At 34.9% G+C, this 27,861-nt stretch overlaps 4 protein-coding genes across 8 annotated transcripts; 1 reads left to right on the top strand and 3 right to left on the bottom strand.

The window, feature by feature from the left end:
- The first annotated feature begins 1,825 nt into the window (after positions 1 to 1,825).
- Positions 1,826 to 9,994, top strand: LOC145321801 (uncharacterized). Of its 2 annotated transcripts, none has more exons than XM_080163423.1 (7): positions 1,826 to 1,958; positions 2,872 to 2,985; positions 4,169 to 4,239; positions 4,754 to 4,807; positions 6,796 to 6,884; positions 9,390 to 9,480; positions 9,671 to 9,819. In XM_080163423.1, exons 1-7 carry the CDS (start codon positions 1,905 to 1,907, stop codon positions 9,675 to 9,677), a joined length of 480 nt encoding a protein of 159 aa, XP_080019549.1. In that variant the 5' UTR covers positions 1,826 to 1,904; the 3' UTR covers positions 9,678 to 9,819. The 2 variants fall into 2 exon arrangements, with proteins under 2 accessions (XP_080019549.1, XP_080019548.1); XM_080163422.1 differs by lacking the exon at positions 9,671 to 9,819 and adding an exon at positions 9,858 to 9,994 and having other exon boundaries at positions 1,868 to 1,958.
- On the bottom strand, positions 9,827 to 24,661 carry LOC145321800 (importin-4-like). Of its 4 annotated transcripts, none has more exons than XR_013880419.1 (21): positions 24,458 to 24,661; positions 23,519 to 23,625; positions 23,183 to 23,255; positions 22,833 to 22,960; positions 22,304 to 22,372; positions 21,739 to 21,826; positions 20,624 to 20,767; positions 17,309 to 17,400; positions 16,792 to 16,942; positions 16,195 to 16,324; positions 15,701 to 15,870; positions 15,146 to 15,412; positions 14,249 to 14,692; positions 13,337 to 13,487; positions 12,892 to 13,100; positions 12,324 to 12,584; positions 11,868 to 12,065; positions 11,178 to 11,343; positions 10,745 to 10,830; positions 10,213 to 10,493; positions 9,827 to 10,131 (listed from the first exon to the last, which is right to left on the bottom strand). XR_013880419.1 is itself a non-coding variant. In XM_080163421.1 (20 exons), the coding sequence occupies exons 2-20, from the start codon at positions 23,554 to 23,556 to the stop codon at positions 10,365 to 10,367; spliced, it is 2,994 nt and encodes a 997-aa protein (XP_080019547.1). In that variant the 5' UTR covers positions 23,557 to 23,625; positions 24,458 to 24,661; the 3' UTR covers positions 9,827 to 10,364. The 4 variants fall into 4 exon arrangements, 2 of the variants coding, with proteins under 2 accessions (XP_080019547.1, XP_080019545.1); XR_013880418.1 differs by having other exon boundaries at positions 23,183 to 23,262; positions 24,458 to 24,651; XM_080163421.1 differs by having other exon boundaries at positions 9,827 to 10,493.
- LOC145321804 (small ribosomal subunit protein eS10-like) lies at positions 24,658 to 25,598 on the bottom strand. The gene is made up of 3 exons (XM_080163425.1): positions 25,460 to 25,598; positions 25,043 to 25,320; positions 24,658 to 24,917 (listed from the first exon to the last, which is right to left on the bottom strand). The coding sequence occupies exons 1-3, from the start codon at positions 25,508 to 25,510 to the stop codon at positions 24,770 to 24,772; spliced, it is 477 nt and encodes a 158-aa protein (XP_080019551.1). The 5' UTR covers positions 25,511 to 25,598; the 3' UTR covers positions 24,658 to 24,769.
- Positions 25,510 to 26,820, bottom strand: LOC145321803 (large ribosomal subunit protein eL22-like). Its single transcript, XM_080163424.1, has 3 exons — positions 26,590 to 26,820; positions 25,870 to 26,043; positions 25,510 to 25,715 (listed from the first exon to the last, which is right to left on the bottom strand). The coding sequence occupies exons 1-3, from the start codon at positions 26,785 to 26,787 to the stop codon at positions 25,644 to 25,646; spliced, it is 444 nt and encodes a 147-aa protein (XP_080019550.1). The 5' UTR covers positions 26,788 to 26,820; the 3' UTR covers positions 25,510 to 25,643.
- Between the last annotated feature and the right edge of the window lie 1,041 nt (positions 26,821 to 27,861).

Below are 27,861 nucleotides of genomic sequence, written 5' to 3'. Positions count from 1 at the left end.
TATGATTGGGAAAAAGAAATTTAAATACAAGGATAAGATAATTACAAATCTTTTTAATATATACGGCCATAAAAAGTTCACATAAAGTTAAGCATCCAAATCATGAAAATTTCTAAAATGTAATATTCTTTCTCGTATTCATTCGAATCCGGTGGATAGGAACCGGTTCTCATCCATACGAAAAAACTATGTCTAGCATCGTATTATATCCAGTTTTCTACGAATATAGAAATGTACAATCATAAGATTAAAACCAGTTTTTTTAGCCGGTGCCTCCGGCACCTCGGGGCTAAAAAACTAGTTTTAATCTTATAATGGTACATTCTATAGCCGCGGAAAGCCGTTTATAATACGATACGAGAAATAACTATTCCGTAATTAAGACACAGCCAAAGAGTGGCTTAACTTTTCTTTTGGCAACACATTGAAGTAAAAGAATAGAGGGGGAAGGGATTAAATAACTTTATGTTGCCACCCAGTGAACCCTTTGCCGACTTTCAATTGTGCCTTTGAGTATCAGCCAATAGCGTCGAAAATATTAACAAGCAAATTCGTTACAAAAGAGCAGAAAGCAATTTGCTAGCAGACGAAAAAAGTCCCACTGGATCCAGGTAGTTGTCTGGGTTATAATATACATCTATTGGCAACACTTTTAGTAATCCTAGAAATAATTCAATTACATTTTAATTCTGTACCTTATTGTTAAAAGAATCTTCCTACAGGGTGCAAACTATATGGAACAATTTTAACCTGAGCTATCAGTTAATTGCGCTTAATTTATGTATAGAACACACCTCAATTGTTGAAAAGCTTCGCTTTCAATACGGGGAAGCTAAGAGTCCTTTTACCTTAACATTCTACACAGAGAAAAATTCACTTTCTCATGACATTTAAATTGCCTGTGCGTGTGTGTGTGTGTGGGTGGGGGCGTGTCTGTGTAGGTGTGTGTTTGTAAATGATTAGGTGATAAAGTGTGTGTGTGTGTGCTATATGTAAACTATTGGTGTATCATCACTTCCGCAATCTTATTTCATATCTAAAAATGAAAATCCCAAATATTTAATCGCTAACAAGGAGGACAACATCTATGAAATCGAAGCTTAAAATGACAAAGATAAAATGATTCAAATTAAAGTCTTAATATAGATTTATTTTCGTTTAAAATTGTGCCGGATAGCAGTTTATGCCAATAACGAAATTAATTCGAAAAAAATCACGAAAAATATATGTGATTTTCAGCTGTCGTTGGGGGGAAACGCATAGTAAAATTTACGACCTCTCCATCTGCCCCCCAAATATTATTTTAGATTTATTTCGCTTGTTGGGTATACCTTATTCCTGGCATGACAGTCCTTGGAATCTTCATTAAACAAAATAAGATCTCGGTAACCACTGAACCGATTAAATTTTACTCTTAAGGGAATATACCTACTGGTCCTGCGGTGGTTTTATACTATTTTCTTGGAGGGTAAGACACCCCCCCCCCCCCAAACAAAAAACAAGAAAATCCTCCTCCATTTTTTAAGGCAGTTAATTTAAAAGTTGTGGTCGCAGCACCAGAGGTACTTAATCTTTTTCCTTTTTATTTTATTTTAAATTACCCCTTTGGGGCAAAACCCCTAGAGGCTAGATGCGAAGCCGCCAGTAACATAATAAAATGAAGTAAGGACCAGTGCAGTAATGGAACACACCTTAAATCTAAAAATTAAAAAAGATAAAATTTTAAATTTCATGGGAGTCTTGATTATGATGCTATATCAATAAATTTTAGTTTTTTAACGCTTTCGATTCAACTGTTAATGTTTGTTTTTGTGGACGTGATCGAACAAAAAATCGTTCTTATTCATTGAGGATCCCTAAAAACTTTAGTTTAAGTTAAAAGATCTAAGGTTACGGTCATAAAAATGACAGTTAATACATTAAAGGATTATTCACTGACTTCTACTCATAGGAAAAAGGTTAGAAAAGAGATGGATATTTATATATTTTTATGTTGTCACACATCACACTTTCTAGCGCTTCTTAGTGGTACGAAAGGGCAGTTATTTTCTCATTTCATCATAAATAGTTGCATTTCTTATTGTCCAAAATTTCTTGGCTTGTATTGTTTGAATGTATTTTAATAAATACTAAAATACTAAATAAAAACAATCAAAAATAATACATCTATGGTTCAATCCTAATTTTCAATTATCAGACTCTGTTAAAAATCTTGGCTGACGTTAACTACATATCATTATGTAGTCATTTTTAAAACTGTAAATTGGTGACATAGTTTTGACGGTGTAATTTAAGTGCTAACTTAACTGTTATTACTACTAGAAGCTTATATCTTCATTTAATACTTATTAAAAGTTTATTACTGGTCCAGGGAAGGTTCGGTTTCAGGCTATGAGTTTTTAAAATTGATTTTAATCTTCAGATTTTGTTCAAACAATTTTTGACAACTATTATTCAGATAGACATCCTGTTACTTTAGTTAATAGGATTGCCACTTTGGCTGTTTATTATCGGCGTTGCTACAAAAGACCTAAATTACAAAGACTAAGCCTATGTAGGATTAGGTCTTATGTAATTTAGGTCTTTTGGGCCTTTTGTAGAATTAGGTCTCTTGTAATTCAAGTCTATGTAGAATTAGGTCTTTTGTAGGATTAGCCCTTTGTAGAATCAGGTCTTTCTAAATTACAAAAGACTAGGCCTACATAGGATTAGTTCTTTTGTAATTTAGGTCTTTTGGGCCTTTTGTAGAATTAGGTCTCTTGTAATTCAAGTCTATGTAGAATTAGGTCTTTTGTAGGATTAGGTCTTTTGTATGATTAGATCTTTTGAAATTGGGTCTTTTGTAGCAACGCCTTATTATCCGACATTCAGGGGCCTTTAACCGGCATCACTGAGGACAAGAAGCTGCTGCTGACCCTAAGCCGCGGCTCTGTCTATGAACCTTGGGGATTCTCAGCCATTGGAGCTAAGGATATTCTGGAACAGGTTTGTTAGTAGCGCAGCTACTTTCTAATTATCTCTGTTTGTATGTCCATCACAAAGAGTTAGTCACAGATAAGTTAATTAATGTTTCTCGTATTCATTCGAATCCGGTGGATAGGAACCGGTTCTCATCCATACGAAAAAAAACTATGTCTAGCATCGTATTATATCCAGCTTTCTACGAATATAAAAATGTACAATTATAAGATTAAAAGCAGTTTTTTTAGCCCGTGCCTACGGCACCTAGGGTCTTAAAAACTGGTTTTAATCTTATAATTGTACATTCTATATCCGCGGAAAGCCGTTTATAATACGATGCGAGAAATAACTATTTAGAAAAGCGAGTCAATATTTTACTCGCCAATTTAATAAGTACTAGCTAAAAAAATATTTTCATTAGAACATACTTAGATTAAAAATGTTCTTTTTTTGGTGATAGACAATTTTTTTGTTTTTGAACAGATAGTCAAATGCTTTGCTATATTCAAAACTCCACTTATTCCAATCATGTAACGGTCAGGAAAAAAGTATTTAAAGTCGGATACTTAGTTTTTCCTTTTCATGCCTTGCCTAGTACATGCGGAGGGCCCAAACACTGCGGGGCTATTCAGTTTCCATTATATCGAAAACTAACAAGCCCTATTTAGAGTAATTAACACAATCCTTGTTTTATAATAAAGTAAGTGGTGATTAAGTCAAAGATGTCCAAGGGTGAGGTTAAAGGGGTGTTTACCCTATCAAAATTTGCAACCCTTTTCAAAATTTTTAAAAATGCATTTGATTACCTCTCTTAAAATAAAAAGCATGGACTTCCCTGTTCAGTGCTCCTTTTAGCATCGTATTCTACTGTTAAATTAAGGGAAATATAGAAATTTTCACGCGCTACATGCTTCACTATTCTCTGTAAAGGTGTACTGTTCAAAGAGACATAAAAAATTAAATAAATTAATAGTTATTTATTACATCGTATTATAGACAGCTTTTCGCGGTTATTGAATGAGAAATTTTAAGATTTTAGGCCTTTGGGTCTAACAAAACTGGTATTAATTTTATGATTTTTATTTTCGTGAAAAATTGTCTATAATACGATGCTATACAATAATTTTTAGTATGGATGAGAACCGGTGATAATCCAACGGATACTAATCGGTTTCGAAGCCATACTGGAAAAATTTATTTATCATAGGGAGGATTTTGGTCTGGAGTTAACACACGGAGACACGAGAAGGGTGTCTGGTTTAGCGTTCAAATGGTCAGGTAACAATTTAGTATTTGAGAAAAATAGACTAAATCCACCCTGGGAGCTGCTAATGCTTCTATTAAAAGGAGCATCAATTGGTAGAGTGGGTATGAAGATCTTTACAGACAATGTAGTTGGATTATAAGAATTATAAAGTTGAAAGAGTAAATTAAAAATATATCCTTATACTTCTTAAATAAATATTTTAAAAAAAATTACGTTTTTGTCAATTTTATATTATCTGATTTCCAATGATTATAGCTAAAATCCTAATACTAAAGATGATTTATTAAATATTGATTCTTTTCTCCCCCAACTTATTTTTAAAATAAATTAGATAGACATATATTGGAAATAAAGGAGATTTTTTTCTTTAATCTAAACCCCTGCAGGGCTGCCCTGTACTCAATATACCCTAACATAAAGAATCCCATTTTAATATAATCAAAAGATAATGATGGAGGGGGGGGGGGTGTTCTGTACTTGAAAGGCACTTGGAGGAAAACCACTGAATTATATGATGAATTTCAGGGATGAAACGCCTGCATCCGAAGCTGGACTTAAACCCCACGATCTTATTACAAGGTAATATTGTAATTTTTGCCAAGGATCTTAAGGGATAAGACAATAGCCGATAAATTAATTTACATCCCCAATAATGATATACAAAATTACCATACAAATTAGTGGTTGAAACGTTTAGACACTAAACTTAATGAACCAACCAATCAAAATTCATTAAAAGTTCTTAAGCCAACGAATAAGAAATTTGTATATTAAAACTTTGGGGACTAATCATAGACGTCCAAGCTTTTTTTTTTGGGGGGGGGGGTAAAATTTCTTTTTTTGGGGGGGGGGTAATTAGCTGTTGGGGGGGGGGGGAAATTACCCCCCCTAAACTCTGTTGGCAGGGGTAAATTTTGTTTACCCCGCCCCCCACCCAAAATTTACCCCCGGGGTAAAATTTTTGAGGGGGGGTAATTTAAATTTTATTAAATATTTAGTATTGAAAATGCGCGCGAAGCGCGCCAAAAATTTTTTTGTTAGAGATTTTTTATTTTGGGGGAGGTATTTACCCCCCCTAAAATTGTTTGGGGGGGTAATTAACCCTCCTAAGGGTAGGGGTAAATTTAAATGGGGGGTAAAATGAAAAAAATTTTGGGGGTGCCTATAGGACTTATGTTCCCTTCCTCCCTGTTTGCTTATCCTAAGATTAACATGGAGGGAGTAAAATCAGGGAGTAAGGGAGGGGACAATGGGCATTTAATTCAATTTAAGAGTTTTCGCTGAAAAGCAATGAAATCCAGATTTATCAAGAAAATTTGACCAAAATTTTAAAGGGATCATGGTAATATAATTTAGAACAAAATTTGTTCTAAGAAAAAAATCATTTACTTGAAAATTAAATTACTAATACATCACAATGTAGTAAACATTCTATAATCAATCACTAGAAAAATCTTGTTTAGAACTTCTTCAACCCTTCTCATATATTTTAAACTGCCACCTAAATTCAAGGGGTTCTTAGATTGTTTCATACATAAATATCACATTAGAGTTTCTATACATGAAATGACATTTTCTTGGGAAAAAATATTTGTTCAAACCAGCCATCTTTTCTGTCTGCTATATTCAAAACTAACTCAGCTAGTTAGCGGGGCATTGATGCGCTAGTACCCAAAGTCAGTCAGAACCTGCTGAATTCGTGCACATTCCCTTTAAGCCTGTAACCAAAGTCTGAGACTCTTAAAAATTGAATATTTGATCCATTGTCCCCTCCCTTACTCCCTGGAGTAAAATATATTTGTCTTCATAGATTTATAACACGATCTATCATTTGTTAGTTTACTAACTTTAGACACTTCAATTAAATATTACACATATTGTACACTTTAACAACAATGATTATAATCTAAAGAAGGGTTGATTTTGTTTATCCTCATTGTGGGTGTTATTAATTTTTCGTCCAATGTCATATCCTTAGTATCCGTAAATAGTTCATCAACAAAATCCACCGAAAATTATTTGCAGAAAATGATATCAAGTATAAATAATAATTATCGAAATGTTTACATATTGTAGTTGAAACATATCAGACGGACGGTCAGACTTCCGACTTAAAAAGTAGCTTCGTAATTAGAAATCAATATAGATTGTATGAAAGAATTAATATATTTAATTAAGGTCACACAAAAATAGTAAATACACATAGATAATGAAATGCTGGATTGGTTGAAAGCCTCGGCTCAATAATGCAATGAAGATTGGAGGTTGTAGGGATAACTTCGCACAGAGGCAGCTATCGTGGCTTTGATGCTGAATCAAAACGCTAATAACAACTGAACTCAAAGTGTGGTGGGAAGAAGTAGGATTGCTGGCAGGTGATGCGGGAGCCACCAGGATGGGACAGATGACTCATAAAAATTACCCCATAGTTTTTTAAAGAGAAAACAGAAGTCTCTTTCGAGCATTTTAATTTATTTCAGAATGAGTGGGTTCTGTACTCGACTTAACACTTCGAGGGAAACCACTAAATATTTTGTTGAGACTAGAGGCAATCGTTCTTGTTTTAGGATAAATGGTAGAATTGTGTTCCATCTTGAGCCAGAGGATATTCAAAGATTGATTTCTCATTCGGGAGACACCCTGTACTTGGATATTGGTAAGATAATTCTCATTCTAGAGACACCCTGAACTTGGATATTAGTAATATTGTTCTTATTCTGGAGACACCCTGTACTTGGATATTGGTAAGATTATTCTCATTCAGGAGACACCATGTACTTAAATATAGTTAGGATTATACTTGTTCTAGAGACACCCTGTACTTGGAAAGATTATTCTTATTCTGGAGACACCCTGTACTTGGGTATTGGTAAGATAATTCTCATTCTAGAGACACCCTGAACTTGGATATGATATTAGTAATATTGTTCTCATTCTGGAGACGCCCTGTACTTGGATATTGGTAAGATTGTTCTCGTTCTAGAGACATCCAGTACTTGGATACTGGTATGATTATCTCGTTCAGTAGTTGCCCTGTACTTGGATATAGATAAGATTTTTCTCCTCCAGGAGACACCCTGTACTTGTATATTGGTAAGATTATTCTCATTCAGGAGACACCCTGTACTTAAATATAGTAAGGATTATACTTGTTCTAGGGACATCCTGTACTTGGATATTGGTAAGATTTTTCTTAATCTGGAGACACCCTGTACTTGGATATTGGTAAGATTATTCTTATTCTGGAGACACCCTGTACTTGGATATTGGTAAAATTATTCTTATTCTGGAGACACACTGTATCTGGATATAGGTAAGATTTTACACATTCTTGAGACACCCTGTACTTGGATATTAACAAGACTATTCTTATTCTGGGCCACCCTGTACTTGGATAATGGTAAGATTATTCTTATTCTGGAGACACCCTGTACTCCAAGCGATTGTAAGTCAATATACTTTAAAGGGGGGGGGGGAAATGTGGTGACTCGTGCCACGACATACCAGCAATTTTATTTTGGGTGCTACTCCCTTAGTTTTAGAGATAATTGGGTGAAATCTTTTGGGCTGGGTCACTAATTACCCCAACTAGAGGTATCTTTCAAAAAAAACGGCGGCGGGTCCGCCGCTCCCGCCGTTCGCCGCCGCCAAAAAAAATTTTTTTATTGCATTTCTCGCCGAATTAGGCAATTTGGAATCATTTGAGACCATGTTATTTTTTTCAAAAATTTTTCCCCTTATAACCAACCCTGCGGGGGGACTTAGTCATTTTTTTCAAATTCTCGTTTATCAAGGTATATCTTAAATTCAGTGCCTCTCCTAAGCTTTTAAAGATATTGAGACAAAACATTTTGAGGTAGATCAGTAAAAAATATTTGAATAAAAAATGGCGGCGGTACCGCCGCTCCCGCCGTCCACCCCCATTTTTCGCCGCCGCCGCCAAAAATTTTTTTATTGCTTTTCTCGCCGAATTAGGCAATTTGGAATCATTTGAGACCATATTATTTTTTAAAAAAATTTTTTCCCCTTACAAGCCGTCCTGTGGGCGGCGGAAAATGGCGGTGGATGGCGGGAGCGGTGGTACCGCCGCCATTTTTTATTCAAATATTTTTTTGCTGATCTACCTCAAAAGATTTTGTTTCAATATCTTTAAAAGCACAGGAGAAGCACTGAATTTAAGATATACCTTGATAAACGAGAATTTGAAAAAAATGACTAAGTCCCCCCGCAGGGTTGGTTATAAGAGGAAAAATTTTTGAAAAAAATAACATGGTCTCAAATGATGATCTACCTCAAAAGATTTTGTTTCAATATCTTTAAAAGCACAGGAGAAGCACTGAATTTAAGATATACCTTGATAAACGAGAATTTGAAAAAAATGACTAAGTCCCCCCGCAGGGTTGGTTATAAGAGGAAAAATTTTTGAAAAAAATAACATGGTCTCAAATGATTCCAAATTGCCTAATTCGGCGAGAAATGCAATAAAAAAAATTTTGGCGGCGGCGGTGGAAATTGGCGGTGGACGGCGGGAGCGGCGGTACCGCCGCCATTTTTTATTCAAATATTTTTTTACTGATCTACCTCAAAAGGTTTTGTCTCAATATCTTTAAAAGCTTAGGAGAGGCACTGAATTTAAGATATACCTTGATAAACGAGAATTTGAAAAAAATGACTAAGTCCCCCCGCAGGGTTGGTTATAAGGGGAAAAATTTTTGAAAAAAATAACATGGTCTCAAATGATTCCAAATTGCCTAATTCGGCGAGAAATGCAATAAAAAATTTTTTTTGGCGGCGGCGGAAAATGGCGGCGAACGGCGGACCCGCCGCCGTTTTTTTTGAAAGATACCTCTAGTTGGGGTAATTAGTGACCCAGCCCAAAAGATTTCACCCAATTATCTCTAAAACTAAGGGAGTAGCACCCAAAATAAAATTGCTGGTATGTCGTGGCACGAGTCACCACATTTCCCCCCCCCCCTTTTATGGATAAGAACCGGTTCTCAACCATACTGAAAAATTATGTATAGCATAATATTACAGACAATTTAAAGAAAGGGCCTTAGGTCGGCTATCAAAACTAGTTTTAATATCAAAATTTTTCATTTCAATGTACGCGGAAAGCTTTCTACAATGCGACGTATTTAATAACTATAATTTATGATAGAACGCAACCTGACGAAGAGTTGGCTGTACAATCGTGGGATGCATCAATATTCTTTCAACTTTCTATGCAAGGATATGCATAATATGGACAGGTAAAGCCGTTAGGCTTCGAAACCGATCAATATCCGCTGAATTAATACCGGTTCTCAGTCTTTGATTAACTATTCCATTTTCCAGCATGGATGCTGAACAACTTAATTTCCTGATGAAATCTATATCTATTGGACGACCTGTACGTTAGACATTTCTGAATACCATGTTTAATATTTCTTTTTATTCTAGATTGTAACTGCAAATATTGAAGAGTAACAGTTTAACAAACCTTTTTGTAGTTTTGTCAGAAAAATGTTAAATATAACATAACTTCCTGACAAACAGACAATTACATTTATAGAGTAGCAATGCTAATAAAATATTTACAATTAAAAAAACATCGAATTCAGCAAAAAAAATATATTTAAATTTTCAGAAGGAATTTTAACGACTAGAGATTGACAATAACAACCCTATAACAATCAACAAAATTAATTTATACCATCAAATTGTTACAAAACTTATAATTTCGATAACATATTTGTAATTTGATTATAAATAAAAAATTTATTTCATTTTTTAGTTTCTGTTTATAAAGTTGTAAAATTTTTTTTAAAAAAAGATGTTCTTGCAAAGGTATAAGAAGTAATAACTAAATGCTATTGTAAAAGAATTTTTTATAACAAGGGTTGAAGGTATGGTAATATAGACTAAGATTGTAAGATTTTTATATTTCTTTTGGCAACTTTTATTTATGATATTTAATAAACATAAAATCTTTGTCCATGAACCATATTTTTTTACAAGGCACTTAAAATTTCATAGAATTTTTAATACAGGGATAAATCAATGAAAATAATATTCTAATTGTTCAGATTGTGGACATAAAGTGGTAAATTTATTTCATTGTATCATACCACCTGCATTTCTTAACCAGATTAAATTACTCAACATCTGTAATTGCTACAAGTAGTGCCGCGGTATCCTGCGGCAACGCGGTCAGGATGGCTTGATATTCTGGTTGGAAATCTTTCTGGATCTGTTTCACAAGCTCTCTTACAGCTGGCATTATCTAAATTATATCAAAAATGCATTTCTCGTTGAAAATAAGCTTCAAGTGAAAGTAAAGATTTGGTTATTTTGGGAAAATTTAGTTTAGTAGAGAACGTTTGTTTTAATCAAATAAACATATCATTGGCAATCTAATACGAGAAAGATCTCCTACAAAAGAAGTATCTAAACACCCTTAACAATAATCTTTTTCATGGAAGGACAATATATGTCCGACGGTAGCATAACTTGGATTTAATAAGACATGGTCACCTGTGTTTTGTCGATGTTCCTGCCTTTTTGACAAGCCACGGCACATTCAAGAATTTTAGCAAGGTTCAGCTTGATACCTTCATGTCCTACCAAAAAAAAATACATTAATATCATTAGTAATATTTAGGATGCTAAGCGATCTTGTTAATGTCTTAAAGTATTTAAACTTGAGGTTTGAAACTGAAGAGCTAAAATGGCTAATATAAAATAAATCAATGCGATATGTAACACTAACTAGTGTAGTAATTATCCAATTCCATTACGCCAAAAATCTTCAACGTATTTAACGGAAAATTGCAATTTTCTAGAAAAAAATATTGACTTAAAATACATATTTCTCAAAAGCAATGTCTCTAAAATTAAAATTAATCTCAACCCCCCCCCCCCCCACACCAAACGTCTAACAATTCTAGAAGAAATAGAAAACTATTACCTGCCGCGTACAATTTACACAGAGCTTTGAACACATTCTCATATTCCGTTTCGTCAGACTTTAGTGGCAAGTTGTTCATGAGAACTGGGACAATATCATTGACAGGAACATTGCTGGAGTCTGTCAGGATAAATCTGGAGATTGCGCCCACAACTTGGTCAATTACCTGTATATAATACACATTATTTAACTTTGAAAACTAAACCAATTCCATTTTTTCCCAAGAAACATTTTCTTTCTCCAGAAACTTTGTTATTTAGAGCCATTTTTTACCATTATTCAAAATCTGTTTTACTTCCATACTGGAAAGGATTAAAAACTTATTTACACAAGCCCTTACCAATATGTACAAACTAACCTAGTATTAAAATTAAATTCAAAAATTGCTCTAATAGGAACTTGGAGAGAAAATGCCGCATTAGTTATTTATCGCATAGTTCTATAATCACCTATCCGCGGATATATAAGTGTACAATTATAAGATTAAAACCAATATTCTCAGTCCCGCCGCCCCGCGAGGCCAAAGTTCCGGGCTAAGAAAATTGTTTTTATATTTATGATTTTTATTTTAGTATTCATGGAAAATTGTAATACGATGCTATACATAATTTTTAAGAATTGCTGAGAACCGGTTCTAATCCAGCCGATATTAATCTGTTTCGAACCTATACTGGAATTTGAAATATTTACCTGTGGAGCAGTTTCACTTGCCAGAACCAGGGACAGATCTGAGAGAATCTGATTGTACTGTGGCTCCAGACAGGGGCCGGAGAACAGGACAAGCTCACCTAGACCAAACAACGAGTTCTGGCGCATGTCGGCCTCGGCATCTTTGGCACCCTCGCGGAACATGGGAAGCAGGTGCTTTATAAACTTGTCCAACGTACCCTAAATTAATTTTACCATTTTAGTTTTTTGCAGGTATATAAAAAATCCAATTTGTAAAATAATAGACTAACATAATCACCAACAATATATATATAATATAGATGTATAACAAGACAACTACCTGGATCCCCCTGTTAAGGACCTTTTTCGTCTGCTAGCGAATTGCATTCTACGACTTGGCTTAGTTAATAATCCCCTGACGCTATTGTTTTACTCTAATTCTTTTGTATAAAAATTGCGCAACTGAAATCATATTACCTGTAAAGATCTAACACAATCAGCCATAGTGCCGACGGCAAAGCTACGCTCCGCAGTTGAACATTGGGGCTTCATTTTCTTCACCAGCAGGGGCAAACTTCCAACAAAGTATGGAGCAAATGTGTCTGGTGTCATGGCCTGACCCAAGCTAGGTAGAACATCACCGGCATACTCGAAGATGGCCTCATCCTGTTCAGAGGCCTCCATTTCATCATCCTCCAGACCCTCTTCGTCATCCTGATTCTGGCACGCACATTCACCCTACAAAGAATTTTAATAAAATCTGACATGGCAAAGAATACTAGGATTAACGTCCCAGTGGCAATACATCCTTTATGATTATTAACAAAATCAGGTCTTCTGTTAATTAAAAATATTGGTTGAAAAGTTTTAGAGTTAACGAATAGGATAACTTTGTTATTAAACATAAGGTACCAGTGTAATTTACAGTCAATATCCACTCCCTAGCTCTTAATGTGCATGTAAGACCGAACAGGTTCCACTACACAAAAACCTCAGTATTATATTCATACTTACAGGTTATTTATTTAAATAATGAAAATGTTACCTTCATAATCTTAGTAATACAGAGGACAATATGCTCAGGATGGCTGGCCAGGCTGGTCAGATCCTGTTTGCATTCCTTCAGCATGTCACTGATGGCCTCCAAGCTGGCCACTACAACGCTCACCTCCTCTTCAGTGGTCACTGTTTCACACATCTTGGGGATAAACTCGTTCACACCCTTGGTGTACGCCTCTAATCCTTCAGGCTGACCTGAATTAATACGTTTAAACTTGAGTCATAAAATCAAAATGTAAGATTAAATGATTTAGTTGATACTTATGAACTTAACATATTAAATAACTTAACTACATTTCAATAGGTATATAAAGCAATGTTAAGGAGTAAGGAACTAATAATAACTGCGTTATTATTATACTAGCGGCTACTCCCCTAGAGACAAATATCCGAAAATGTTAGAGAAGCCTTACATAATGTAAGGACCTTACCAGATTTATAGTAAGCAATAAGTATCTGAGCACATGCCAGAGTAGCTGCGCTTCTGACGTCATCATCCGGATAGTCCATCATATTCCAACATTCCTCCAGTGTTTGGGACAGGAAAGGATAAAAGGCTGCGCCACAATGCTCACTCATTTCCTAGATGGCGTTAAGATTTATTTAAAAATAAAAACATGTTAATTTAAAACATTTTAACAGTACTTAAATAGCGCAGGTTACTTTTAACTAGGGTCTAGCAAACTTAGGATTCTCAATTTTTTGTTTAGATATACATAGAATCTGGAATGTTACACAATTTAATAATATTAGCTGCCAGACTGCTTCTGGACTACCTTTTAGAAGTTTAAAAGGGGGGAGGCAGATGTGCCACTTTTTGAAACCAAAAGTAAAACGCGCATGATCTCAGCCCATAAGAGTTACAGCTCTAAAATTTGGCATAGCAGTTTCTTTTGTGGAGAACAATATTGAACTGTGCAGTCCCGCCGAAATTTTTTTTTGCTTATTATCGATTTTACACTTTTCTTAGTTTTGACAAGTTTCAAATATTACAAGTGTCACGTGAAAATATATGGGAAATTTTTATAAAAAAAAAGTTTAGGTATCTCAGATGATTGAGAATTGTATAATTTGGCGAAAAAAGGCAAAAAAAATTCGGCGAGAAACTGCGGTTTTTTGCGGGGTCGGCGGTTCCACCGACGTTTCTTTACAGTTCCATATTGTTCTCCACAAAAGCAACTGCTGTAACTCTTTTATGGGCTGAGTTCATGCTAGTTTACTTATGGTTTCAAAAAGTGGCACATACGCCTCCCTCCTTTGCAATATTTATCAGCAAAAAAAAGTTTTCTTAACCATCTTCAAGTAACGGAGACAAACATGCAAACGTAATTTTTAAAGTTTACCTTGATGGCCAGAATAGCCTGTTCCTTCTCTCCCATGTAAGAGTTCTCGACAGTCATAGCCTTGACATCATCCAAACCATCCTCTTCATCTTCAACAGCACTATCCTCAAGATTGATCTCATCATCAAACTCATCCTCGAGATTTTCAAGTGGCAGAGCAGCATCGTCGTCTCCTGTCTCAAGATTAATACCCTCGGTAGATTGTATAGATTTCATCATCATAGCTACAAGATCCGGAAGCACAGGTTTCATTTCTTCTTTCATAATGGTAGCAATTGCGCCGAATAGGTTGTACGCGCATTTTCTGATGTCGGGATCGTCGTTCGTGGTTACTAGCTGGACAGCAATCTTGATGCATTGGTCGGCAAATTCGTGTTTGAAGGCTTGTTCGCCCACACAGCGAATAAGGACGGCCAAGGTTGACATACTTGTAGTCAATAAAACCTAAATTAAAGTTTTTTATTGCATATATTGTTATAATATAGGCGAAGCTTCCCTTTAAAAGAACTTTATATTTGAACATTTCAGCAGCATTTCAGATGCAGAAAAAACTGAAAATGAATTCTTTGATTTAAGAATTAAAAGGGCCCTGCAGGGGTATATATTCCGCAAAATTGACCCTGCTAACATTTTTTCCCAATTTTTCTCCCCTCCTTGGTGAAAAAACTAAAATATGTGGGAGATAATGTAAATAAAATAAAAGAGTTCTGAATTTTTTTCCCATTTTTCCACCTTCCAGAAGAACAAAATGAAAAATTTTGCAGCAGGGAAAAAAAATAAATCTTGTGCAGAATATACAACCTTGGCCCAGTGTTAAGTACTCTACGGGAGCTATAGAAATCGAAATTAGGACTTCACATAAAGAATACTTTAAAATGTTAAAGCGCTGTAGGTTACCTGCGTTTCATCTGTATGGGGCATTGTAAGATAGCTTTGTATGGGTGCTAGAACAGTATCAAAATATGGTATAATATCAGCGTTCACAGCGTTGGCTGCCGAGCCTATCAGGCTAATACCCAGCTCCTTGATGCGGATGCTGAACTTCTCGTCCAACGAGGCCAAGGCACGAGGCATTATTTCTGGTAGGTGGGGCACAAGTTTTTCCTCCAGGTTTTCACAGAACGTGTCGAGGGCGTAGAATATACGGGACACGCTTGACGATTCCTAAAACATTAGGAATTAAACATTTATCCAGAAGTTCAGAAGGAAACATAAAGTACCTTTCTGGTATTTGATATGGGTCGAAATTTTCATCTGGCCAAAAGTTTAAGACTTAATTTAGTAGTTTTTACTCTGTGAATAATGCAAAGAGTTAAAATAAAATAAAAACTTGGGAATCTAAATAGGAAATTTGAGGTAAAGCTTCGTCGTAGAACAGGACATAGATAGTTAGACATACGGACTAAACCTAGTTACAGAACATCAGCTCTACTTACAGAAAAATTCTTTTACCTTGGCACCGGGCTGCAGGTTGGCAAACTCATTATCCAGGTATTGATACAGAACAGGCAGAATTTCACCAGCATAGTTGGAGATTTCCGGCTGTATGTGTTCAGAAAACTGACCCAACATATACAGGGCGGAGTTACGTACTATCTGGTTCTCGTTGCGAATACCATCACCTTAAAAATTACAATTAAAATGAAATAACCAATAAAATGCTTGTGACAAATAACAATTTTAACAAAAAGCTATTCTATGAATCTATACAGCATTCGTTTGGAAGTAAACTAACAACTTTGATCGTAAATTTAGGAGAATACGAATAAAAAGAAGTCGTATCCTATTAATATGAAGATTCCTTCAACGACAAAGTATGATTTTAGAAGCCAAGTATTTTGTTAAGTCATTCCATTATTAACAGAGGATTTTCCCCGACAAACTACTGCGAATATATGTATTGCAACCTTCTTGTCCCGTTAAGAAATGAAGAAGGTAATCCTTACCTAAAACTTGTAGGAAATTGTTGAGATATTTAGTTCTGATGTGTTCCTGACAACCTTCAGCCGAGACAGCCAGAGCTTGATAAGCTGCTCTCTTGTGGTAAGGGTTGCTGGAGGCTAAGGCAGGTTGAACCTAAATCACACAAAATAGGATACATAATCTATTTCTTGTAGAGTATACAAATAAAAGGACAGTCATGAAAATTTTTGACAATCTAAATAGATTTAAGACAGTAAAACCCAGGTATCTAAAGGGATAAGGGATGGCCGATAAATTCATGTATCTCCCCAATGATGATACACAAAACTACAACTTCTGTAGCTTACAATTATTGGTTGAAACGTTTAGAAACTCAAGTTTATAAAAACGCAATCATAATTCAAATAGTCTCCAAAGTTATCAAGCCAACGAATAAGAACGTTATTATAAAACTTTTGAGTGAAGTATAATTTTCAGCTGTCCCATCCCTTCCTGACAAATATTCTCTCTGAAATTGGTAGAATAAGGACATAAAGAAATTATCAGTGAGATTAAGATTTAGAATTGTTTTCTATTAACCTTTCCCTTCCAACCTTTACAACCACATAAAAATGCAATACCTGGGCCATAAGGTTGGTGATGTATTTTTCAGCAGGAAGGTTAAGAGCCAGAGTGTCAAGGGCTTGACTGGCAGCAAGAGCAGGACTATCATCAATATCTTCATCCTCGTCTTCAGAGTCATCATCCTCCTCCTCATTACTCGCCATCATTCTAAATTAAATAATGTGAAACTCCTTTCCTTTTTTTCATAGCTAGTGGCCACGCCTCGAGAGGAATCTTGCGTTCCACGCATACATAAATATTCAATTTAAATTTATGTTAAGATCAGCTGTTTACCAAAAAAATCTAAATGTCCGCTTGGTGGCGCTTTTTAAAAAATGTATTTTTTTTAAAGATTTTTCTTTAGAGGGTAGGGGGTTCCCTCCTACCAAATAGTTCTAAACCGGCCCGAAATCCTATTAAAAGAAACTTTGTGAAGAACCATATCGGTTCAGCGGTTAGAGAGATCCTTCGTTTCAGACACACAGATCATGTTACTTTTATACAATTTGACAACAGAATAAAAATAATGCTTACCCAAAGACTGCAGCAATAATAGGTCCATGTAGCTTATTCTTGATAATTGTCTTCTTTTTTAATCTTGTTAGTCTCGCCAGAAAGGTAACAGCCTGTAAAATAAGATTAGTTATCAACTTATCATATCAATGGCAAATTGACTTAAAAGCAATTGCAGGGTGGCCACAAGGTTTTTTAAAAAAATCCGTACATTTCCGTGCATGCTAAAAAAAAAATCCGTACATTTTTCCGTACATTTTTCTACTATGTAGTAAATATATTATTTAGTAAAATTGGTTTCATACTAGGTACTGATCAAGATCAATTTTTCTATTAAAGTTAGAACAAAACTTATTTAACAAAAGTTAATACTTTATGGATGGTATTAACTAATCTAAAGAAAATTTTGAAATTGGGCTCCAGGTTCAGGTACTATAGGCCTCCAGGTAAATCCTAGACAGGTAAAAATTGAAATTTTTTACTTAAAAAGTTAGAACAAAATTTATTTAACTAAAGTAGCTTCTTTATAGATAGTATTAACTAATTTGAAGAAAATTTTGAAATCGGGCTCCAGGTTCAGGTACTGCAGGCCTCCAGAACAAAACTTATTTAACAAAAGTTTTTCTTTAAGAGTAGGAACAAATTTGGAGAAAATTTTGAAATAGGGCTCCAGGTCCAGGTACTGCAGGTCTCCAGGTGGATCCAAGACAGGTAAAAACTGAAAAAAATTTCTATTAGAGTTAGAACAAAACTTATTAACCAAAAGTTTATACTGCATAGATGGTATTAACTAATTTAAAGAAAATTTTGAAATTGGGCTCCAGGTTCAGGTACTGCAGGCCTCCAGGTGGATCCTGGACAGGTAAAAATTGAATTTTTTTACTTTAAAAGTTAGAACAAAACTTATTTAACAAAAGTTGATACTTTATGGATGGTAGGAACTAATTTGAAGAAAATTTTAAAATCGGGCTTCAGGTTCAGGTACTGCAGGCCTCCAGATGGATCCTGGACGGATAAAAACTGAAAAATTTTCCTGATAAAGTTAGAACAAAACTTGATTTCGTCTTTTTCTTCAAATTAGGTAATACTAGCTAAAAAGTAACAACTTTTGTTAAATAAATTTTTTCTTAACTTAAATAGTAAATAATTTCCGTTTTTACCTGTTCCTTGATCCTACCTTGATCCTACCAGTACCTTGACCTGGGGCCCGATTTTAAAATTTTCTTCAAATTAGTTAATACCATCTATAAAGATACCACTTTTGTTAAATAAGTTTTGTTCTTACTTTTAAAGTAAAAAATTCAATTTTTACCTGTCCTGGATTTACCTGGAGGCCTGCAGAACCTGAACCTGGAGCCAGATTTCAAAATTTTCTTTAAATTAGATAATACCATCTATAAAGAAGCTACTTTTGTTTAATAAGTTTTGTTCTAACTTTTAAAGTAAAAATTTTCAATTTTTACCCGTCCAGGATCTACCTGGATGCCTGCAGTACCTGAACCTGGAGCCCAATTTCAAAATTTTCTTTAGATTAGTTAATACCATCCATAAAGTATTAACTTTTGTTAAATAAGTTTTGTTCTAACTTTAATAGAAAAATTGATCTTGATCAGGATCTACCTGGATGCCTGCAGTACCTGAACCTGGAGCCCAATTTCAAAATTTTCTTTAAATTAGTTAATACCATCCATAAAGTATCAACTTTTGTTAAAAAAGTTTTGTTCTAACTTTAATAGATAAAAATGTCAGTTTTTACCTGTCCAGGATCCATCTGGAGGCCTGCAGTACCTTGACCTAAAGCCCGATTTCAAAATTTTCTTCAAATTAGTTCCTACCATCCATAAAGAAGCCACTTTTGTTAAATAAGTTTTGTTCTAACTTTTAAAGTAAAAAAAATCAATTTTTACCTGTCCAGGATCTACCTGGAGGCCTGCAGCACCTGAACCTGGAGCCCGATTTCAATTTTTTTTAAAAATTAGTCAATACCATCTATAAAGAAGCTACTTTTGTTAAATAAGTTTTGTTCTAACTTTTAAAGTAAAAATTTTCAATTTTTACCTGTCCAGGATCCACCTGGAGGCCTGCAGTACCTGAATCTGGAGCCCGATTTCAAAATTTTCTTCAAATTAGTTAATACCATCTATAAAGAAGCTACTTTTGTTAAATAAGTTTTGTTCTTACTTGAATTTTTTTTTTACTTGTCCAGAATCCACCTGGAGGCCTGGAGTCCCGGAACCTGGAGGCCGAATCCAAATTTTTTTTAAAAATAGGAAAACTACATTTCAAAAGGAAACTCTTTTGTCAAATAACCTATCCTCTCACTCCAAAGACAAAGCCTATAATCACTGTTTACGCAAAAGTGTCAGAACTCCCCCCCCCCCCCTTGAATAGAAACTTTGAAGACAAATCATGAATAGTTTGAATAATTCAACTTCTGGTACACCAACTGGTTCCCGTGAAATCTAAATGTAACTTACAAATATTATAATGATACAGAACAAAATGGATCATGGAAAGAAAACAAAGTTGCCGGTTTAATCGTATTTTTTCACAGCAGCTTTTGAAGGGTTATTTTAGGTTAGGTTAATTAAATGTCAAGGATTGCCCCGCAGGGTTAGAAAATATGCCCCGCAGGGCTAGAGCCCCCGACAGGGGCTAGAAATAGGAGAAAGGCTACTGTGAAAAAAACGACGAAACCGGAAACTTCGTTTTCTTTTCATGATCCCAAAAAATGATACATTTTACTTAATTTTTAAAGATAATACACTAATTATAACACCATGCTCGGAAATTCCGTACACCAAAATGAAAAATCCGTACATTTTTTTAGCACTTTTTTAAAAATCCGTACATTTCCGTACATCCGTACATTGTGGCCACCCTGCAATTGGATTACGGACAACCTGCGTATAAAAAAAATCCCTTGGTCTGGAAGAACTGATCGAATGTTAAGGTATATCATTCCATGACCCAATTTAAAATCTTTCACCTACTAGATTAGTGTTAGATAGCACAAACATTAATATTAAAGCTATGTCGGATGTAGAGTTTTTTTGATTGATTGATTAGCCATAGTTTCTTAGGGTTTGGGCCTAAGTAGTCATGGAGTAGGCGGAGACACTTTTGTCTGGCCACTAGGGCTATCAAACTCCACGTTCAAGCACGTTATGACTTGACCCGCTGTCTCATGAGAGCTACTCATTATTACCTCACCCTCGCCGAGTAAGGCAGGTGTCCCAAATTATATCACCGTAATGAATGACGCTTGTGTGTTACCACTGAGCCAAAGCGCCTCTTCGGATGTAGAGTAGCTACACTTGGTTTCATATGTCTTACCTTAATTCTGATAGAATCATCCAGGGAGGGTTCAACCGCAAGAGCAAGGCAGAGCTCAGCTATACTCTTGATGTGAGGAATAACAATGCCAATTTCGCACTCTATCAGCTCGTCAAATATGTCCAGGGCAATTGTACACCTCTCCTAATGTAAACAAGGATGATTTAATTAGGGTTGGCAATCCGTATCCGGAATCCGCCCAATTTTTGGCCAATTTTGAAATCCGAATCCGGAATCCGTTTTTAATAGCGGATTCCGGATTCTTATTTGGTAGGCTTAAATTAGCGTCTTGAATTTTTTCTTTCAACTCCTCTTTGAAGGCAAAGATTTTCATCATTATACATATATAATATCTTTTAAAATCTGGTTCGATTCTGGGAAGTGAATTATAGAGAACACAAAGAACATTTATTTTTAGGACATATGTAGCATTTAATTTTAAAAAAAAAATTTAAAAATCCTTTTTAAATATTGCTAGAATCCGGAATCCGCTAAAAATAAGAATCCGGAATCCAAAGGAATCCGCCACTTTTTTTGACGGATTCTTTAAGAATCAGGAATCCGGCCCAAAAATTCGACGGATTGCCATCACTAGATTTAATGCAATAAAAAAAATTAGGAAATAAGGTTGGCGATAAATTCAAAAGATGTGAAGTTCCATAATGTTTAGATAACCATTATCCGATATCTTATTTTTCCATTCCCCCCCCCCCCTCCTTTGTGAAAAAAACTAAAAAAATGTGTGGTAGGAGGGATAAAATAAATAAACATTGAGTTTTAAAAATATTTTTCCATTTTATTTCCTTCCTTGCTGTAAAAAAACTAGGAGGGAGAAAAGATAAAAAAAATTTGCAGCAGGGAAAAAAATTAATCTTGTGCAGAATACACCCCTGCCAAAACTTCGTACTTTGGTCATTGTTAATATATTGAAATGTGACAGACATGGGACAACTGTTATTCTATGGCAAATAAGAATAATGTTGGATATGAATGTCACTTATCTCGCTACATTTGAATCGAAAATAGCTATCAAAACTAATTTCGGGTATTCTTGTAGCGCTCTAAGTACAGATTAACATTCAGTTTTTAGAATTGAGATAAAATATAGGTAATACCTCGTTAGATTTTGCAAGGAGTTGAATTTTTTGTAGGACATTCGGTATCAGTTGTTGAAAAACATTAGTTTCATCACTTCCAGTTAATCTAGAAACAAGAAAATCTTCATGTGAATTCTATTTAAGAAGATCAGGAGAGTATACATATTGAGTAACGATTTTATATGACGTTACACATACACATTTCTAATAATAAATGTACAGGAAACATTAGAAATGATCCTAGATTAAGAGAAATAACCCCTTCTCCCTAACAAAATAAAAATAACAAATACGAATTTTGCTTGCCAATAGCGCAGCATCTATAAAACTAATAAGAATGGGTGTATTATTCCTTGGATCTTACACTAGGTTTACAATTTCTCTAAAAAACTGAATACGCAGCTGACTTAAAAAATCAGATACACCTCATCCGTTCCACCCTCTTTTTTACCCCAACCCTCCTACTAGATAAACGAACAGGTCAGACCAATAAGAGAGTTTCGTGTTAGCAACCTAAATTATCGACAATTTCCCCCAGTCATAATATCCACGTTTATTCTTTATCCAATCTTACAATGCTTACCTTACTAAGTGTGTGAGGGTTAAAAGGGCGAGGTAACATACTTCTTCATCGGGGTCATTCAAAGTTTTTCTAAAAAAAATCCAATGTTAATTTTTTTCGATATCGTAATCAATGAATTAACCCAGGAATATAGCTGGTCTCTTGGGAGGCGATGGGAATGAATATCTGCATAAAACGCATGATAACTTAAGACGTTTAAGTGTTTGTTTTCAACAGTCCCAAGAGGTTTTGATCAAGTAGTATGTATGAATGAAAACAAGAAGTTATAATTTTCCCACAAAAAGATATATCAAAGCCTACAATAGTTTTAGATATTTTCAGTTTAAGTAATGAAGAAATTTTAATTAAAACATCTGACGTTTTCAAACAAGTTTTAAATGATACTAAAGACTTAAATAGATTTAACCCTAGACATAATGTTTTTATAAATGCAAGTAAAATAAATTCAAAATTAAGATACTATTTCGTTTATTTTATAGGTAAGATTGATCATGAAATTTAAATAGAATGAAACATATACACCCCTCACCTGCACAACATCAACCAATCTTTCAACTGTGGAGCAAGATCATCCGACGAGGAAGGATCATCCGCCAGTGCGTTCAAAACTTGCATACCAAGAATACGATTTCTTGCCACTTCACTTTTTACACCTTCCTAAAATAAAATAAAACATTATATCTCTACAAATGTCAATAAAAACAAAAGGAAATTATGTCCATTAGTTGTGTAGTAAAAACAAGGCAATCTAACAAAGTATCAACAATCCCACCGCATTATTGGATAATTCTAGTACGAAATAACAATCATTTCGACGCTAAAAGAATTAAGTTTTATGTGTCTCATTGACAATCTTAGGACAATTAATATATTGCTTACCAAAATGAATTGTTGGAGTTCAGTCCAGGCAGGTTGATGTCTTGCAAGCACAGCTATCAGAGCACACAAGGCACTAGTAACTACGCGATTTTCAGATTAAATTCAAATATAGTTAAAATCTTTAAATGCATTAAAACGTAAGATAACTATATTTGATAGCTACCTTAGAAAAGTTCAATATTTACACAATGTAAATTATTGTTAAATTTTGTTTATCAATTTTTACCGAGTTAAAATCAAAATATTGTTTAAACTAGCTATCGCCAAGTAGCCCCCCCCCCCCTCTTCTACATATGATCAATACGAATTTTAAGATTTATTGAAAATGGAGCATGCCTGATTTTTCTTGTTCTCTGTGCAGACTTTCCAAGCATCCAGTCTTAATCAAGGCCTGGTCGTTTCCATTTAGCTTGTTCCAATTCTTTGGTTTGGAAAACTTCTTTCTAAATAATAATTCACACTTACAAAAGAATAATAATGTGCACTTTAACTCGGGGAAAGAATATGTAATTGAAATTGTCAATAAAAAAATGGATCTTTTGCAGATCACGGTAAAATATTGCTGGTAACGAATATTGCCAAATATCTATGAATTTTAAAGGCTGCTAGGTGTTAAACGGCTAACCGTACAGATCATACCCACACACCAATTTAAGCGGTATAAGAAAGCCTACAAATAATCTGGAATAGCCAAGATCTAATGATGCACGGGGAAAGCTTCACTGAAGAAAAAATGCGTAAAATAGGCTTTTTTCGCGCATTTCTCTGCACTGCGAGATTATTATGCATTATTGATTTATGGCTATTCCAGATTATTTGTAGGCCTTCTTATGCCGCTTAAAACAGTGTGCGGGCATGATCTGTATGTTCAGCCGTTTGGCAGCTATCACCCTTTAAAATTCATAGATTTTTGGCAAAATTTGTTACTGGCAATATTCGTTACCAGCAATATTTTACCGTGAACTGCAGTAGATCCAAACAGATTAATAGATTTGAGACGAACAGAATAAGTTTTGGGTCAATAAAAGTAATATCAAACTTCTAAACTAAAGCCTTGGGTATAGTCAAATTAATTCTCAACCTTTTTCTACAGATTATCCAGGCTAACAAATATCAGAATGTGTTAAATGAACTATCAAGGTGGAGTAAAAATTACATACAATTATCCCCTCCCTCCATGCTTAAGTATGTAGGTAGCAAATAATCTTTGTTAATGCATTTACAAAATAGAATGTAATGAACAAAACTTTTGTCAGTAAATAAAACTTAAACTACCTTAGAAGAACAGCCGCATATTGTCTGGACTGGACGCTTTGGGAGGAAGCCAGAATCCTGCAGAGCTCAGGTATAACTCCAGGATCCTTAAAGGCTTGTCTGAGCTGCTCACTAGCCTCCTTAATAACAGCGCTGTCCGGCTGGCAGAGTCTGTTCAGAATTTCCTCCATTTTAAATATATTTATAGACCAAACTGCCAATTCTGAAATAGATTGTTGTTCAAGGAGCTTTTTTCAAGCAAGGAGAATGTTAATTCCTAAGGTTTTATTTGAAAGAAAACAATTACAAAGAGAAGTTTGTTGGAAAATTAAATTACTGAGCGGGCTTGCCACCACGTCCATAACCGCCACGGAATTCCATGGGGGCAGATCCGGCACCAGCCTCAGCGGCCTTGTCGCCCTCGCCGGCAGCCTTCCTGTAGGCTCCTCTGTCGCCACCGTCACCACCCTCACGTCTTGGCCTAAAAGTAATTTTATTAAAATGAAGACAGTAAAAAAGTTGTTCTCTCTCTACACAGGAATTAATAGATGCAAGAAAAATCTAGTAAAATATTAACAGATATTATTAGCTTCTACAGTAAATTACCTCTGGGCAGTGGGCCTGGAAGAGGCAAGAGCGCCCCTGGGGGCTTTGGATTTCTCGGTGGCGGGGACGATCTCGTTGGGGAGGTGGAGGTAGTCACGGAGGTATCTGGTACCCTCGTTGGTGAGGTACCAGTAGTAATGTCTCCAGGCAAACTGCTCCCTGACAAATCCTCTGGATACCAGACCACCCATAGCCTTGATGACGTGGAGGTTGGGCACAGTCTCAAGCTCGGGGTGCTTGGGCAGGTTAAAGTCCTTCTCGGCGACCATAACGCCCTCCTAAACCATTAATAAAATAATTTGACAATATAAGAATATTTTAAAGTTACAAACTTAACTGGAAGTGGTATAAAACAATGATTGTCAGAAAGACCATCTAATTTTTCTTATTTAGAAGAAACAGCTAAACATATCTCACCTTGAACAACAGCTCGTAGATAGCCACACGGTTAGCTTTGGGCATCAACATTTTTACTTCTGAAAACAGAGAAAGAAGTTTTAATTTCTAGTGCTTTTAGCAACGCTGCAGTAAGAAGTCTCCCATATAAATGGATGTTAATTTTTTTAGGGCAGACAATTTGAACCAAGTAAGGTTTAAAAGATTATGCGTTGTCATCATCCTCAGCATCGGATTCATCATTGTTGATCTGGAAGTATCTCAACTCGTAGGTGGTCTGAAAAAAAAGATGATATTATTTAACTTTTAAAGCAAAAGCTAATATAATAAAAGTGCATCAATAAGTCCAAAATAGTTTAGAAGGTAAGGAGGGTCTTGTATAAATTTGGTACAACATGAAAATCATATAAATGACGTATTTATTTTCCTACCTTGGTGTTGGCAACAACACGGAGCCAGTCCCTAAGGTTGTTCTTCTTCAAGTACTTCTTGGTCAAGTACTTCAGATACCTCTTGGAAAAGGGAATGTTAGAGGTAATAACGATCTTGGTCTTCTCCCTCTTCAACTCGACGTTGGTTCCCATGTTGGAGGTCTTGCCATCAACCTGATTTATATAATTTTTATTCATGTAAAATTTAATTACTACCAGATTTTCTATATTCTCCTATTGGAAAGGGGGGTTCCAGAGAAAATTCGAGAATACATAAGGCATAAACTCAAGACTGTTATAAAATCTACATCCAGATAGCTAAATAATAAAAATAAAAAGTAACTTTGGAGCGTAAGGTCAAGCAGGAATCCAGGGATAAATATTTACACTGAATATTCTTTCACTATAGATTGGACGAGGGAATATTTGAAGAAAAAAAACTTTTCAAGCATGAAACTGCAGATACAAATCAAATTACATAGGTACATTTTAGGACATAAAGATAACACATAACAGTCATCAGATTAACAAGTAACCTAAACTAGTGAAAGAATATACAAAGGACCATCTTTCTGGCCAGTAAAAAAATACCCTGGAATCCCGTTTGACAGCAAAGCACACAAAGTCCTACTGTCAAGGTGTCAGCCATTTGTAGATACACAAAAATAAAGTTATCACATAAAAAAAACCGGTTTCTACAAAGGGCTGACAGCACGTCACCTTAATCCTCTCCAACAGATACTTCTCAAAGTCGGCACAGTTCATAATTCCATCCTCAACGGGGTGGGTGCAGTCAATGGAGAAGACAAGGATATCCTTCTTACTTAGCTTCTTGAGCCCGCCCTTCTTTCCCTTTAGCTTCTGCTTGCCAGGGTTGGCGGCCTTGGCCTTGGTGGTAGCAGCTTCAGCAGCGGTCATTTTTGCTTCTCTGAAAATTGGAGCCACTTTTAGATAAATCATAAACCGTTGCTCGATATTTTAAACAAATTCTTAACTCAATAAAGTCCCGCAGTTCGTGAATTAGTTATTAACTTTAAATTACAACTGCTTCAATAATAAAATATTAGTTAAATTAACGGTAAAAAGAATGATTAAATAAATATCAAAATTAAGTTATACTTGCAGGTGCAATCCAATCATAAAGGAGTAGGTGGTTAGTTAGTAAGCAATTAAAATAATAAAATTAAAGCTATTATAAAAGCGCAGGACCAATATGATGTTTATAAAGAGACTATAGGGGTTTAAAAGATCTTCATAATATTAATCAAAGTTTTATTGCAAAATACGGATGTAAAGTGGTTATTATATATAATAAAATAAATAAATTAGAAAGTAACACATTAACAATTTGAACTAATTTAGAAATATAATTAAATGAAATTGTAGCTAAAAAAAAAGGCAGGGCGTAACAAATAACAGAAACCGGCCACATGTTAATTTTCACAAGTTTCACTGAAAATCTGACTTCAATTAACTGTAATACATAACAATTATAAAAATTTTAACATAAAATCACAAATAATTGATAAACAGGTTGTCTGCTGGGTGTTATTTATCCAAAAATACTTTAAAATTTAACTATTAGCTCATTTCCAATGCCTTGTTCACGAACCGGAAATAGAAACATGATGAAGCGCAAATGCTCCGTTTTTTTCTAGGTCTTAAAAATGTCGTCTTCATATGCAAGTTCTTTTTCCGCTTTTAGTGAAGGATGAAAAAAGGCTGAAATATATTATTTTTTGCTATAAAAGGGAAAAAATAACAAAAAAAAGTTGCTGTAGTGCCATTGTTAAGTCAGTGATTTTAATTTAAAGGGGATAAGGTGTCTTTTAGTCGGTCCTTTTTGTGTTTTCTCTTACACGGTCGACAAAATATGTTATTTATTTAGGTTCTATTTTCAGGGAAGCTTTATAAAAGGTCAGAAATATGATTTTAACTGTTTTTGAAGAAGGATAAAGCAACTGTGGCATCCCAGCAACTTTACCCTACAAA

Source organism: Acartia tonsa, chromosome 6 (genome assembly GCF_053477335.1).
Source record: "Acartia tonsa isolate MP-2025a chromosome 6, ASM5347733v1, whole genome shotgun sequence".
NCBI classification, from domain to species: domain Eukaryota; kingdom Metazoa; phylum Arthropoda; class Copepoda; order Calanoida; family Acartiidae; genus Acartia; species Acartia tonsa.
The sequence above is the reverse complement of the archived record's forward strand: the minus strand, read 5'-3'. Positions and strand labels throughout refer to the sequence as shown.